The sequence below is a fragment of the Parasteatoda tepidariorum genome, chromosome 4 (genome assembly GCF_982258835.1).
Source record: "Parasteatoda tepidariorum strain Cologne lab strain chromosome 4, Ptep-v5.0, whole genome shotgun sequence".
Taxonomy (NCBI): domain Eukaryota; kingdom Metazoa; phylum Arthropoda; class Arachnida; order Araneae; family Theridiidae; genus Parasteatoda; species Parasteatoda tepidariorum.
The window spans coordinates 44,036,926-44,051,169 of record NC_141758.1 but is presented as its reverse complement, the minus strand read 5'-3'; the positions used below and the strand labels follow the sequence as shown (position 1 = coordinate 44,051,169).

At 26.4% G+C, this 14,244-nt stretch overlaps 1 protein-coding gene across 1 annotated transcript; it reads left to right on the top strand.

Moving 5' to 3' along the window:
• Positions 1 to 607: 607 nt before the first annotated feature.
• Positions 608 to 14,006, top strand: sad (Cytochrome P450 family protein sad). Its single transcript, XM_016054492.3, has 8 exons — positions 608 to 1,234; positions 2,765 to 2,961; positions 7,211 to 7,417; positions 7,880 to 8,040; positions 8,944 to 9,110; positions 9,708 to 9,786; positions 10,113 to 10,316; positions 11,419 to 14,006. Exons 1-8 carry the CDS (start codon positions 804 to 806, stop codon positions 11,527 to 11,529), a joined length of 1,557 nt encoding a protein of 518 aa, XP_015909978.1. The 5' UTR covers positions 608 to 803; the 3' UTR covers positions 11,530 to 14,006.
• Positions 14,007 to 14,244: the final 238 nt, after the last annotated feature.

Here is a 14,244-nt window from a genome sequence, read left to right as displayed (position 1 = left end):
GTAATATTTATAACCTTCCAATCAATGAATCGCTTTAAATAACTGTGACTTTAAATAACAGCAATTTATATTTAAACTGATATTACTTAAAACAAACATATAGACACTCAGAAGTCATTTTTTTTAAAGTTTTTTTTTCTTCTAATTTTCAAAATATATACGTGAATGTAAAGAAAACATATTTCAAAACCATTCGGTCTGATTCGGCCGATATTTCTTTTCCCTAACGTATACAACTTTTCAGCACTCATGGCAATAGAAGGGGGGACAAAATTGTTTTTCTCCCTGATCATTATACCTGTTTTACCCTTCATACCCAACTTCATCACTTATAAATATTTTGAAGATTTTTTTTCTCACGCTACGTGCCTTGAAACAATAAAATGGTCTGGCGAGTACCAATAGAAGAAAATAAAATAAAAAAATAAATAAAAATTAAACATTTAGTCAAACCAGCAAATCTGAGTTTCTGGTTATATCTTAAAGAATTTTTAGTGGACATTATATTCGACCAATGAGAAAGCGAAAGCGCTTAAAAATAAATGCATCATTAATGTCCCGAGGCAATGTTACAATATATATATAAGAGTGGAGTACTCGCGATTTCAAGACCCACATGCCTTTACTATTCTTAATTTCACGTTTCTTAACTCTCTGAAGCTTTTTTTTTTATTTAAAAAGCTCCACCACCACCCGCCCCTCTCCTACCCCTCTTTTTCTCTCGACGCTTTCTAATATAACGACGATTCGGCCGAGGCCCTATCTTTCTACAGTCAGAGCAGCATCCGCTTGCATCCCAAAAGATGCCTCACAGGCTCATTTTCCAAGGCTTACGGGCCGTGACTAGAAGTAGAAGCTCTTCAGCGGCGACCGCTTCGGCGGCGGCGGCGGGTTGCCCGTTTCATCAACGGCAGGAGACAGCCGATGTGCGGACAGGAATTAAGCCCTTTGAGGCTATTCCTACTCCAAAAGGACTCCCATTAATAGGCACTATTTTTGATATCATTAGGACTGGAGGAGCAGCCAAAATTCATGAATATTGTGATATGCGCCATAAGGAGTTGGGACCCATTTTTAGAGAGAAACTGGGTCCCGTAGAATGTGTCATTATTTCGGGTAAAGATCTAATCCAGAAAGTCTATCTCGCAGAAGGACGTTTTCCTGAACATCTTGTGCCTGAACCCTGGCAGATTTATAATGTACTCCGAGGAATCACACGAGGATTATTCTTTATGTAAGTACTTCAATATATTTCAGAAGATAACGTTTTATCTTTTCTTTTACTGTTAAGAAACTCTTAAAAATCGGCATTCTGTAAGTAACAAAATTACGAAGACATTGTTTAAAAAAAAGTTTTCATTTCTTTTCCCATTTTTTCTACAAAAGTTTGTCTGCAAAATGGTCGTACTGAATGCGGCGCACATTAAGGAAATTCTCCATAAGTTCAAAAATGATGTCTGGTCAATAAAATAATGTAAAATAATGCTAGACAAAATTCTTCCCTGGCGTTATTAGACTCGGGATAGGTCATCTCTTTTTATTAATTGGCAAAAAATTTATAAATAAAAAGAGATATAGTTTTAATAGTGACACACAATTATGAGCGTTCGCATATTGCTTGTTTCTAAATGTCAATGCAATATTTAATAGTAATAGGAAACATGTTTTCTTGCATTAATTTAATACATTTTCACTAGATATTTATTTATTTTTGAAAAATGATATCAAAAGTTTAAATCAATGAAAAAATTTCATCAGTCATTTATTCTTTTTCGTAAAAATTGTAATCTAAAGTTTGAGTCAATGAAAAAGAAATTCAGTTAACTTCACGGATCCTTTGTTTACAAGTATGTTATAATTAAAAAAATATTTCATTAGTCACTTATTTATTTTTTCGAAAATATTTATCACAACTTTACAAAAAGTGTCTATTCAAGAGGCAAGTATCACATACGAATGGAAAAAGTATTGTTTAGGTAATAATAAAAGTAATTAATAGCTTTGCAATGCAAAAAAATTAAAGAAAAATTAAAGAAATAAAGAATTTAATAGTATTGCCATAAACATACATTTCCGACCTACGTTAAGTTTGAAAATCAAAAAACAATTTTTCTTAACGTGAAAATGAAATAATTCCTGAATTGATGTTTTAGAATTTCCAACTTGCATTTTTAAATTGTAATATCTATTTGTTCATTTCAGTTATAAAAAGTTAAAAAAAAAAAAAAAAAAAAAAAAAAACGTGTTAAAGTATGATATTATGTAACTTAAATGTAAGCTACAGTTATTTATTAGTATATGATGGTTTAATTAAGATAACTAATTATTAATAATTAAATCAATAATTATATTTTATTATTTTAAACTTGTTTATTAAAATATATTTGATGATGACTATTGTGTATTTTTATTAAAAAAATTTTGAAGATGCAAAGAACAGAAAACATTACAGAAATAATTTTGTTTTGTGGAAAATTTTTAATTTTGTTAAAAATATAATTAAAATTATAATTTAACTTCGGTAATAAGTAATATAAAATAAGTAAAGTTGAAAACTATTAATTGCTTTAAAATTTAATTTTAAAAAATTAAGTTTTTCGTATTTTAATATTAATTAAATATTTGGTATTAATTTGTAAAACATTAATTTAATGTATTGTTCATTTTAAATTTTTTCATTATGTTCATATTTTAAATTTTTTCATCATGTTCATATTTTAAATTTTATAAATAATATTATTTAATTGATCTGAAAATATTTTAGGGATGGCGAACACTGGAAAAGTAGGAGAAATCTGTTAAATCACACTCTGATGGCACCACAAGAAGTTGCGAAGCATGGTCCAGATTTCAACGGTGTTATAACTGATCTTATTTCTCGTTGGGAAGGATTAATGGAACAAAATAGTGGAGGGTTTATTCCGAATATGGAGAACGAGCTTTACAGTTGGTCAATGGAAAGTAAGACACTTTGATATTTCGGATTGTATTAAATTTATACACTTAGGGTTTGAATTTTTTTGGCATTGGTATTTCGTGTAACAATTAAGAGTTTCTATTGTCTTCTCATATAAAATTATAGTTGATACTTCATTTAAATTTTTTATTTTGTGAAATACTTGCTAAACTAAAAATAATTATTTTAACAAATCATTACTTTAAGAACTGCGAAAAATATATATATATTACAGTGAAAAAATATTTTGCCTCTCTGACAATAAACAGCATAATATCATATTTTAATTAAATTTAGTAAAAATGATTACATAGCATTACATTATTCGACTGATAGTTTATTTTATTTTTGTTAAGTTTTTACTTTTATGTACTCCGCATTATTTTTAAATAATTCATCTTAAAAGTTTACGTTTTCTAATGCATTCGGATTTGATTGAAGAAGCAAAAAGGACAAATATGAACGGTAGTTTTTACGATGATTTTTTTATAAAAAGAACACTTTTTTCTTTGATAAAAAAAAATTTAAATATTTTTATAAGTTAACAACATTGACTATTAAGATTTACGCTTATTAAGATGTATACTAGGAAACTACTAGTTTACTATTTGTGTGAGTAATTTTAAGGAATTGTTTTCTTGTAATTGCTTTTTCTAGCAGGATATTGTGCAAAAGAATTTTTATTTCTTGTACAGATTTATTTTCAACTCATTAGTTAAAGAAATATTACTTCATTGCATGTTTTTAATTTGTTATTTATTAACAAAAAATTGCTTTTTAAAGTTGACTTTTACTTACTCTCCAAAATCAGATTTTTGTTTCATTATGTCACTTTTTTTACAAGCGTACAAAAAACAATTGTTCAGAATCGTCTAGTTAAATTAATAATACTATTAGCTTTGCTGCCTCTTAAATCTATATACTTATCAATCAATGTAAATCAAATATTATCTAGGTGTCCTTTTATTTATCTCAAACAAAAACATAATTATTAATAAATAGAAGAAAAACTTTTTATGAAAAAAAATATCATGACCTTTTATTCCTCTTAAATAAAATGACACAATGACGAATTTCGATGCGCATAAATAAATAACCTCTCCAGTTAGCATTCAAATTACCACTAGCTTTCTAAAATCCACCAGGTGTCGCCCTAATAAAACCGAAACTTATTCAAGAAGGTCAGCATACTTTTTGCTTCCGTAATACTTAAGTTTCTGTCCTCGTATAATGCCAATTGCCTCGGGTGTAGAAGAAATAACATTTTCTTCTTCTTATCAAAGGAGTTTAACCCGTTATTAATGGGTATGAGGCAGGTACAACAAAAATAATGTATACGAAAACAGCACGTTCCGTGAAACTCATTTGCTTCCGCAATTCTGGATACGGTATAGGCTACATTATAACTTTAAATACACGCTTTTTGGCAGCATCATAAGTATCGTAATTAAGGAATAATAATTCCGCGAACATATTATTTCACTATCAAACAATTTATCATTATTGCTAATTTTTAAACGTGGTAATTTCATTGCATTTGAAAATTTTCATAAAGCGTAAACTAAATTAATGTTTATTGAATTAAAAAAATATAAGAAAAAACATAAATAAATTTTATAAAATAATAATTGAACTTATATTTTTTACTAAAAAATGATTTTGTTTCCTATAAATTGAGAAAAAGATGTAAAAGTACTGATTATTAAATTGATTACTGAACTTGTATTTTAAATCATCGATCTCAGCAACAAAAGATTAGAAAGGGCCTAAAAACTCGATTTAAATATTTTCTTAAAGTTCATGTGACATTTTTCGTCGATTTTATGTAAAGTAATTTTAATAATGAAAAGTGAGTGAAAAGTGAATGGTTAATTTATTTTACGTGAATATAATTCAAACATTTTCTTTCCATGTTCGAAACAAATATCCACAAATGTTTTTGTTATAATTTTAGTATTATTACATTATATATATCATTTTCACTTGTCAAAACATAAAAATTTTAATAAATAGACATTAAAAGTTTTTAAAAAAAGACATTTTTAGTATCAAGTTACATTTTCGCAATCAGTAAGGTAATTAAATAAACTATAAAAAATTATTGTCCTTTTTGTCTCATTGCTTTTATTTTGCTTAAATAGTGGCTACGCTTTACTTTTAAGCTTTGTTTACATATCTATTAAAAAGAAAATACAATGTCATTAGCATAATCTCTTTGTTTTTATTGTTACATAATTTGAACACTTCGCCGTTTTGTTCCCTAAAAAGTATTAATACATAGAACAATAAACCAACAACAAAAGTCAAAAATTAAAAAATTAGAAAAGTATTTCAAAATCACCATTTTTTTTAAAAATTCAGTTTGTTTCCTTTCTTTCACATTTTTTTCAAAATATTCAAAACACAATTTTAGATTTCATTGCTTTTAAAAATACTACGTGCAAATGTAGCTTTTAACAAAACAGTTTTTAAAACGAAAAATCACGAACGTCATTGTATTAATCTGATATTATGTAACAAAAAAAAGTATTCTGTCACGTTTTTACTCATCTTTACAAACGTCACGTGAAAAAATGCTTTAAACAGAGTAATTAGACTGATTTAGATAGAGTGATTACCGATTAAAAGAGCCTTACCCGTGACACAGATTTGGTGTTGATGAAAGTTTTAACTATGTCAATGTCAGCAGGGGCGTTGGAAGGCCGTGGCCTTGGTGATATGAAAAGATTCACCATAACCTCTCGCGTATTAACTATTTGTTAGTTCATAACCTTCTGCTCTACTTACTTAATTTAGAAAGAAGATAAAAATAAAACAATGAATTCTTGTATACATATTCTTAAATTTCTTAACGTATGTAATGTCAATTAGATTTATTAAGGCGGCAACAAAAGTTTCCCTAATCGCTAACTAATTGCTTTCATACTAAGAATTTTACTACAGATTATAACAGCTATGTGTGTTTATTTGAATTAATTTGTTTCCAAGACCATGAAATAGACTCATGAAATAGTAAAAGAGAAAGTATTAAGAAACAGAGATTTTCATTTGAATTAATGTTAAAATTATTCATTAGAATAAAATAATTTCTATACATTTTAGTTGTAATTACTCAATTACTTTCCTTATAATTTTAATTAAATATTCCTGGTAATGAATATGACTTATTGTCTCTAATAATATTATGACACTTTGACTGTTTTTTGTCAGAACTTGGGAGGAAATTAATTTTTTATGACTTAATTCTTTTACCATTCTTGCGTTACCTTTCCAATCAATAATAACATAACATTAAAAACAATAAGAAATCAAAACCAAAAATAATAATTTTGCTTCATTGAAATTTTATTTATTTTTATGCTACATCTTGATTTAACTTAAAATTACATATTTTATTTTATTTATTCTTTTTTAAATTCAATGAAATATTATTGAATAATAATATTAAGATTCAAAAGGACATTGCTTTAAACAGTAATTGGTATAAAAATAATAGTAAAGGTACATGTTCAAAATCTTATTTTAAGTAGTTGAGCATAGATATTTGCTTCATTTTATCCGTAAAAAATTGTGTATGATTTTAATTATATTTTTTATGTTAGGTTATTCAGATTTTTTACGTAACAGGGAAAAGTTGGCAGCCAATCACTTTATTACGACGACATTTATATTCAATTGATGAGTTCATGTATTTATTTCACTTAATTTTATTTGAATAATTGAGTAAAAAACAAAAAAATAAATGACATATTAAAAAAAACATAAAAAGTTGGACAATCACGGTTTATTTTAAAACTTAAGCATATGCTTATTTTTACTTCATGTAGTTTATAATTGCAAATCACCTAATATAATTAACAAAATTACAAAAGAAAATGCAAAGTTTATATTTTTATCTTATATTAATTTCACTTTGTGCTTAAAAAAGTTTTTATTAAATGAATTTTAAACGAAAACTGTTATGTAAAAAGCTAAAAATAAAATAGTCGCTCTTCACTAATGAGTTCATAGACATAATTCACTTCATTTTGTCTGCAAATGTGAGTTCTCTAATACGTGATTTAATCAAATGAATTGGAAACAAAAATTTTCAAGAAGAATATACCAAATTCGTAATTACAAAATCACATTTACATCATAAGTTTTAAAGTTTTATTGAGTCTTACTTTTTATTAATACGAATTATACTGAGAAACATCATTTGTTTGCAATTTATTTAATAAAATAGTTACATTTTGTACATCATTATTTTAGGTCTAGGGTCAATGCTTTTTGGAAGAAGATTAGGCTGTGTAACACCAGCAGCGGAGACCAGTAATATGCACGAATTCGTTCATCATGTACAGCAAATATTCACAGAATCTGCTAATATGTCCTTGATTTCACCAAAATTAGCTTCTAAGTGGAATTTACCTGTTTGGCGGAGATTTGTTAATGCTGCTGATCAAGCAATAGCAATGTGTAAGTAATTAGACGATACTATTTACGCTGCTTCAACTTAATAAAATTTTGATACTTTGTAAGGAATTACATCTATTTCTTTGAAATGCTTGTATTTTTGAATCATCCGATAAATTAAGAAAATTTTTCTCATAACTTTCTTTAGGCATTTATTAAAATTTTAAAATTTAAAATGTTCGAATAAAACAGTATTTTTTCTTAATTTTTATACAACTAAAAATATTATGCCTTTACATTAACAATTTTCAATTCTTTAAATTTCAATTTCTTTTAATAAAAAAATTCATACTTAAAATTATTGTTAGCATTTTAACCACCAAATATTTGCATTCTAATTAAGAGAAAAAAACTACTTTTTATATAATTTTTAAAGTTATTAACAGTTTTATTCTTTTTTTTAAATTGTTAGCGAATTCAATTTTTGTGTGTCAGATTTAATTAATTTGTATCTTTTTTTTACAGCTCGTTTTTACGTGGAAGAAAGAATTTCGGAGATTGAGCAGTTGAGAGAAGGAGGACAGGAAGTGCGAGGCGTGCTCAGTAAAATGCTTGAAGACTCAACTATGGATAAAAATGAAATAGTCAATATTGTCGCAGATTTGATTTTAGCTGCAGCTGATACGGTAAGATATTTTTAAGTACTTAATTTTTTGATTTGAGCATATAATTTAGCTACAAATATTTTTAACGAAAATACTAATTGGTAATAAATAAAAAAAAATCCACGTGATTACAGTTGAAATATTGATGAAAAAATTTTTAATTTTGAAAGAAATTTTGTATTTTGATACAATTAATGTTTTAAATAGCTTGAAAATTAATTTGCTCATCATATTAAAGAAGTTTCAAAACACATGCAATTTTTTTTCTCTTTCAGAACTAGCAAGCAAATGAGATATCTATTGAAAAAACTTTCAGGACAAATTTCATATCATTAATTACAATTAATATGCTCAATTTCCTAATTTATGCCATCTAATGTGCTGATTTTTATTATTATTTTGCACTAATTATGATGTAAATAAGTCTAATAAAATATAGGGAACCCGATTAGTCGTTCCCGCTGGTAAAACATAGCAAAATTTTAAAGAAAATATACAATTTTGTCCGAAAATCGCCATTTTTCTATTTTCTCATCTTATCGTAATGCATTTTAAATGAGTAGCCTGGCGCAAAATTTCATAATTGTGTGTACGTGCGCGTGTATGTGTTTTTTTTTTTAAAAATGCGATTACAAACCGCATAACAAAACGTGTTTTGTCAAATTTCCTTTAAAAAAAGCTTTCAGTGTTAAACAAATGAGAATTGAAGTATATGTATGTCTGTATGGTAGCGAAGAAAAAAAAATTATACAATAATAAATTTCCCACATTTTTTTTTCCTTTTTATGAAATTGCAGGTAACAGGTATTTCATCTAAATGACTTAAAAAATAATCATTAATTACAATGAATTGCTCATGAATTTAATAACCATGCGCACGAAAAAAAGGTGTCTTTTACTATACCAATTTTTATCTACTTATAGACTTCCCATGCAACACAATGGGCGTTATATTCCTTGGCAAAACATCCTGAATGCCAAGATAAACTACTCTCTGAAATCAAGGCTGCTGTACCAGATGGTGAAATGATTACTGAAGAACATTTGTCTAAAATACCTTATTCAATGAATGTCATCAAGGAAACATTACGGTAAGTACTAACATCTGAATAAAATGAACATATAATTTATAGTTCTAATATTAAGACTGTTCCTTGAAAACTCTGTTCTCATATGAAATAAAACAAATTTCGTAAAACATATGCAATTTTAAAAACTGTTGTATTATAAAACAATAACAGTTTCAGGTTAAGTTTTGTCTGTTTTAAGCCAACATCCTCTATGCTTATCATAAAAATTGAATAAACTATAAATTCTTCGAGAACTCAAAGTTTAGTGAAAATAATAAGCGTTTGCGATCTATTTTTTTAGATATTAGAAAATTATTTTTGTTTAGAGTTTAAAAATATTATCTTTATCTGTTCAAAGTAAATATAGTCTAAAAAATTTTAAAAAAGGAAACGATTTTCATACTGGTCATTTAAAGTTTTATGCATAACAAACAATAGCTAAAGCATTAATGTAGCGAGCATATTTATTTTTTAAAATATCTAAAAAATGCGTCTTTTGATTCTTCGTTTTCGAGACAAGAATCTGTATGTTGCTTCTAAAGAAAGCAAGTTTTGAAGAGTTTTTAGAATTAATTTTACAAAATGTGTCTATAATATTTATTTCTTATTTCTCTTTAGAATGTACCCAATAGCCTCCTTCCTAACAAGAAGATTACCTAAGAAAATAATATTGGACAACTACGAAATTCCTGCTGGGGTAAGATTAATGGTTTAATTATCTTACATACGAATTATAATGAAATTCCTTAATTGAATTTCCTAAAATTAATCGAAAAGATAAGATTACTAACAAAGACGAGAATTCACTGTAAAAGTCACAAAAAGACAATTTCCTTTCGTTACATAATTCTTTGAAATGCTTATGTATATATTATATTTACATTAAGCATTACTAATATTCTTTATAATTTTTACATGCGTTTTACAATTTTATTTTGTTATTTTTATGATCTATAATTTGGTTGATTCAGTTTTGCTAAAAATGTATATTTCTGTTTAGTTAAAAATGTTTTTTGTTTTCAGAAACTATTCGTGATGTCCCAGTACACTGTTGGAAGAGATCCTATTAGATTTCCTGAACCACATGAGTTCAAGCCAGATCGATGGACTCGTACAGGCCCACGTAGCGAACAAACAGCACATTGTTGTATGCCATTTGGCATCGGTGCACGTGCGTGCATCGGTCGACGTGTGGCTGAATTGAAGATGCGTCTACTGTTAACAAGGGTAGGAGCATTTTGAAACTATATTTGCGTAATGTTTTAAAAATAACTTTGCATTTCTGCATCTAATTTCGACTTTTCATGAAGAACATTTCAAAACACCGGACTAAAAAAAATCACTTTATTTTCTTAAAAAGAACGTTGGAAAAAAGGAGTTGAACTTAAAGTTTCTTGTTATTTGTTGCTTTTTTTTTTGCTGACTTTATTCTATAAATACAGGTGTACTGAAATCTTTTATGCAAAAAAAATAATAAACAAATAAATAACACATGATTTTGAGCTTTTTAATATTATCATTTCTATATTTAGAATATAAAATGTTTTGCCATAGAAGTCGTCAACTTTTTATACCATATCTACTATAAGAAATAATCGTTTTCGAAAATGGGTAGTTTCTTAAACAGTTTACCAGAAAATTGTATTCTTTACTTACTCTTAATAACATCAAATTAATTGCAGTTTTTGCTTAAAATCAGGCATATTAGAGGTTTTTTTCTGTTTGATATAGCTAATTAATATTTTGAAAGGAATTTTTTTTTTGTATTAACGAAAAAAAATATTTCAGAAATCGTAACTGAAAAACATATTTTTAAATAAATTAAAGAATGACAGGTTAAAAGTTAAATAGATTTTTAAAAATTTTTTAAAATGAACCAGTTAAACAATAAAATCCACATTATATTCACAAATAATTAAGAATTCAAAGGAATAATGTTCTGGGACAGTTTAATGTTTTTTTTGGAACAATAGCTTTAGAAAATATAGAAAAAGTTTAATTATATTTCATACGTATTTCATATATATATTCATATTAAGTTTAATTATATTCAATTCATTTAATTTTTAGCTTTTATTTTACAAAATTAAGACGTACATGTGCACCAAAATGTGTTATTATTATAAATGTCTTTATATCAAACTTAAATCATTCAATTGCACTTTTTTTCAAAACTAAATTAGTAGCTGATATTAAAAAATATCTTTGTTTAAACAAAAACGTCATACCACATTTTTAAAAACAGTTTTCCCGTCACTTTAACGCTTCCTCTTACTTCTTTCTCAACTTCTTTAAGTTAGCTTATGTTTCGTTTTTCTTCCTTATTTAGGTGGTACAACGATTTCATCTGGAATCTGCGAATGAACAGGACGTTGGAATAGCACTGAGATTAATCACAACTCCAGAAGTACCAATAAAGCTCAATCTGCATAAGCGGTGATGGGGTGTCAGTCAATGGTTCCAATTGACGAAATCTAATCAATATCGCCTTCCAGGAGTGAAAGTTTGGTTAGGATCAAGAAAAAATCTACTGCCGTGCTTATAGATCTCTATCAACTTCATCTAGTCTTGATGATATTCTGTCCAGCGGTATTCTCTCTTAACTCTCTTTGCATTTGAGCTCTTTCTTCCTGTACCAACTCTCATATGAAAAACGATATAACTATTATTCTACGCCGTATATAGCTATGGACTGAAAGTGTATTGAAAAAACCTCGGAGGAGGCAAGTGAAAAGGTATTTCGGTGATATACAAAAAATTCTGAAACAAATGCTGTTGTTGTGAGAAAAAAAAATATTGTTACTCAGGACATTTATTTGTGAGAAATGTTGCAATAATTTGTGTTTTATTTTAATAGTTTGAAAGCGAAATTATATTTATATAAGTGTATACATGCTTTTGTGCGCATGTACATCAGAGGCGTACGCAAGGTTTACCACTGCAGTTTCATTGTTTTAATAAAAACATGACCCACCTGTAATTTTAGTTATGATTGAAAAAATGTGGTAAAAGACTTCATACTTTATTCAAAGTTATAAATAAAAATAAGAATATATATGCTTAAATCAAAGAGCCAGGTAAAAAATATGTAATTCTAAAAGTTTTTGAAAATAAATTTTTTTTTTATTATTTACATATTTACCAATTAAATTATTCAAATATTTTCCCAAATAATTCATTTAGAACCATTAACAACCCTTTAAAGATCTGATTTTCATTTTATTATCCTTAATACTAACTTTTTTGTGCTAAATAAATAAGTAATTGGGTATTTTATTAAAATTATTATCATAAACAAAAAACCTTTTTTCTTCCTTACTTTACAATTCTTTGATTAATTGAGATAATAAAATCACTATACAATTTTAATCATTAATATATTTTCTTTAAAAAAATACTTACATTTTTGCATCAATTATTTTTTTATTCTTATGGAAAGTCCAAGAAATGAGTACGCCACTGATGCATATGTATTTTAAAATACTGATCACTTTTGATCATGTACAAATCTGTTAAATATATAACGGGTGCTTAGATGGTAGATTAGTAATCTTTATTTATGAAAATTAACCCTATATAGAAGCTTAGTTCATTATTGAAAGTACTGTTTATATTAATGCTTGTATTCTATAAATAATTAGGTGTTGACTATGGTTTTAGTAATTATGTCTGCTTTTTGCTGAATAAATAATTTAAAATATCCTATTATAAATTTATTGAATTAAATATGCGAAATCTTTTATTTAGTTTTTCAGTCTCTCTTTTCTAAAATTTGGGCAAAATTTACGGAAATCTTTTGTAAGCTAGATTTATTTTTCAGTATATTGATTAAAGATTATGGGGTGGAATAAAATACAAGTTTTACAGTGTTTGAAAAAAACGGGTTTTGTCACGGGTTTCAACCATGCAATAATGATGTGGGTAAATATGTAGTTTAGAAAACTTTTCCAAGTTGCTACAAATAGAAATTCTCAGGAACTACGATAAAGTAGAGCAATTCTTATATATTATCTTGTTAATGCATGTTAAATTATGTAAGAAAATTTATAAATTGATTTAACGTAAATTGTAAGAATATTGGGAAAACGTTGAAATTTATTTACTTGTCATGGTGAAAGAATTAGAGTGTTTACTTTAGTTATTATGTAAACAAGTGGTTCTCAAACTGATTATAAGAGTGTTAAATCACTATAATATTTAATATTGATAAAATTCCATGATTATTAATAATTTCATTGCATTATACAGAACTTAAAACTTATGATTGTGAATTCATTGCTTCCTTTATAGGCCACTCCCGTCTGCTACACTCTCAAATAAAAGGAAAGAAAATTTTAAAAATTCTTTTATCCTTTTATTCCACCTTAATATTTTTAATTGTGTGTATGGGCCACAATTTATCATCCGACTTAATTAAATTTAAATTCATATTATATTTAAAGAATTAATTTTCAGAGGCTACTATTTTCCTTTAACTTAAGTCAATTGTTAGACCAAGTGAAATCCGTATCATAACTAAGAAATCAACTTGGCAAATTTTCGATAATTTTGATAATAATCATTATTTTACTCCAAAAAAAGTTCTCAAAATTTCGAACTTTTTAAATGAAAAGTCATAAATTAATTCAATATTTATGATAAAAAGATTGTGAAAAATCAATTTATTAAAACTTTCTGGTCAGTAATTCATGCATTTTGAGCTATTTTACAAACAAACAACCATTGGAGAGTTTGTTTTTTCAGACTAAATTTAACAGTTGCAAATTGCCAATCAAATATTTGACACATGTTTTTGTCATAAATAATTATTGACATTTAAATGGAAAAATAATTAATTGAACAAGACATAAACGAAAGTTTATTTTCAATCCAAGCACAAAAATGAAAGGATAAACTATTTTTTATCTCCAACTACAAGAACAGAAATTAACAAATAATTTTAAAAAGAATGGAATTTTATTGTAAAAAAATTAGCTGCACCAGTTTTATATCTTTTAAATAACAAGTGTGTATTTTAAATAACAAGTGAAAACTACACAATTATTCACGAATTTATTTTAACATTATTATTAACAAATTTATTTTAACATTATTATTCACAAATTTATTTTAACATGACTATATTTTAAGTCTTCATTTCGCATTTTTGAAATGT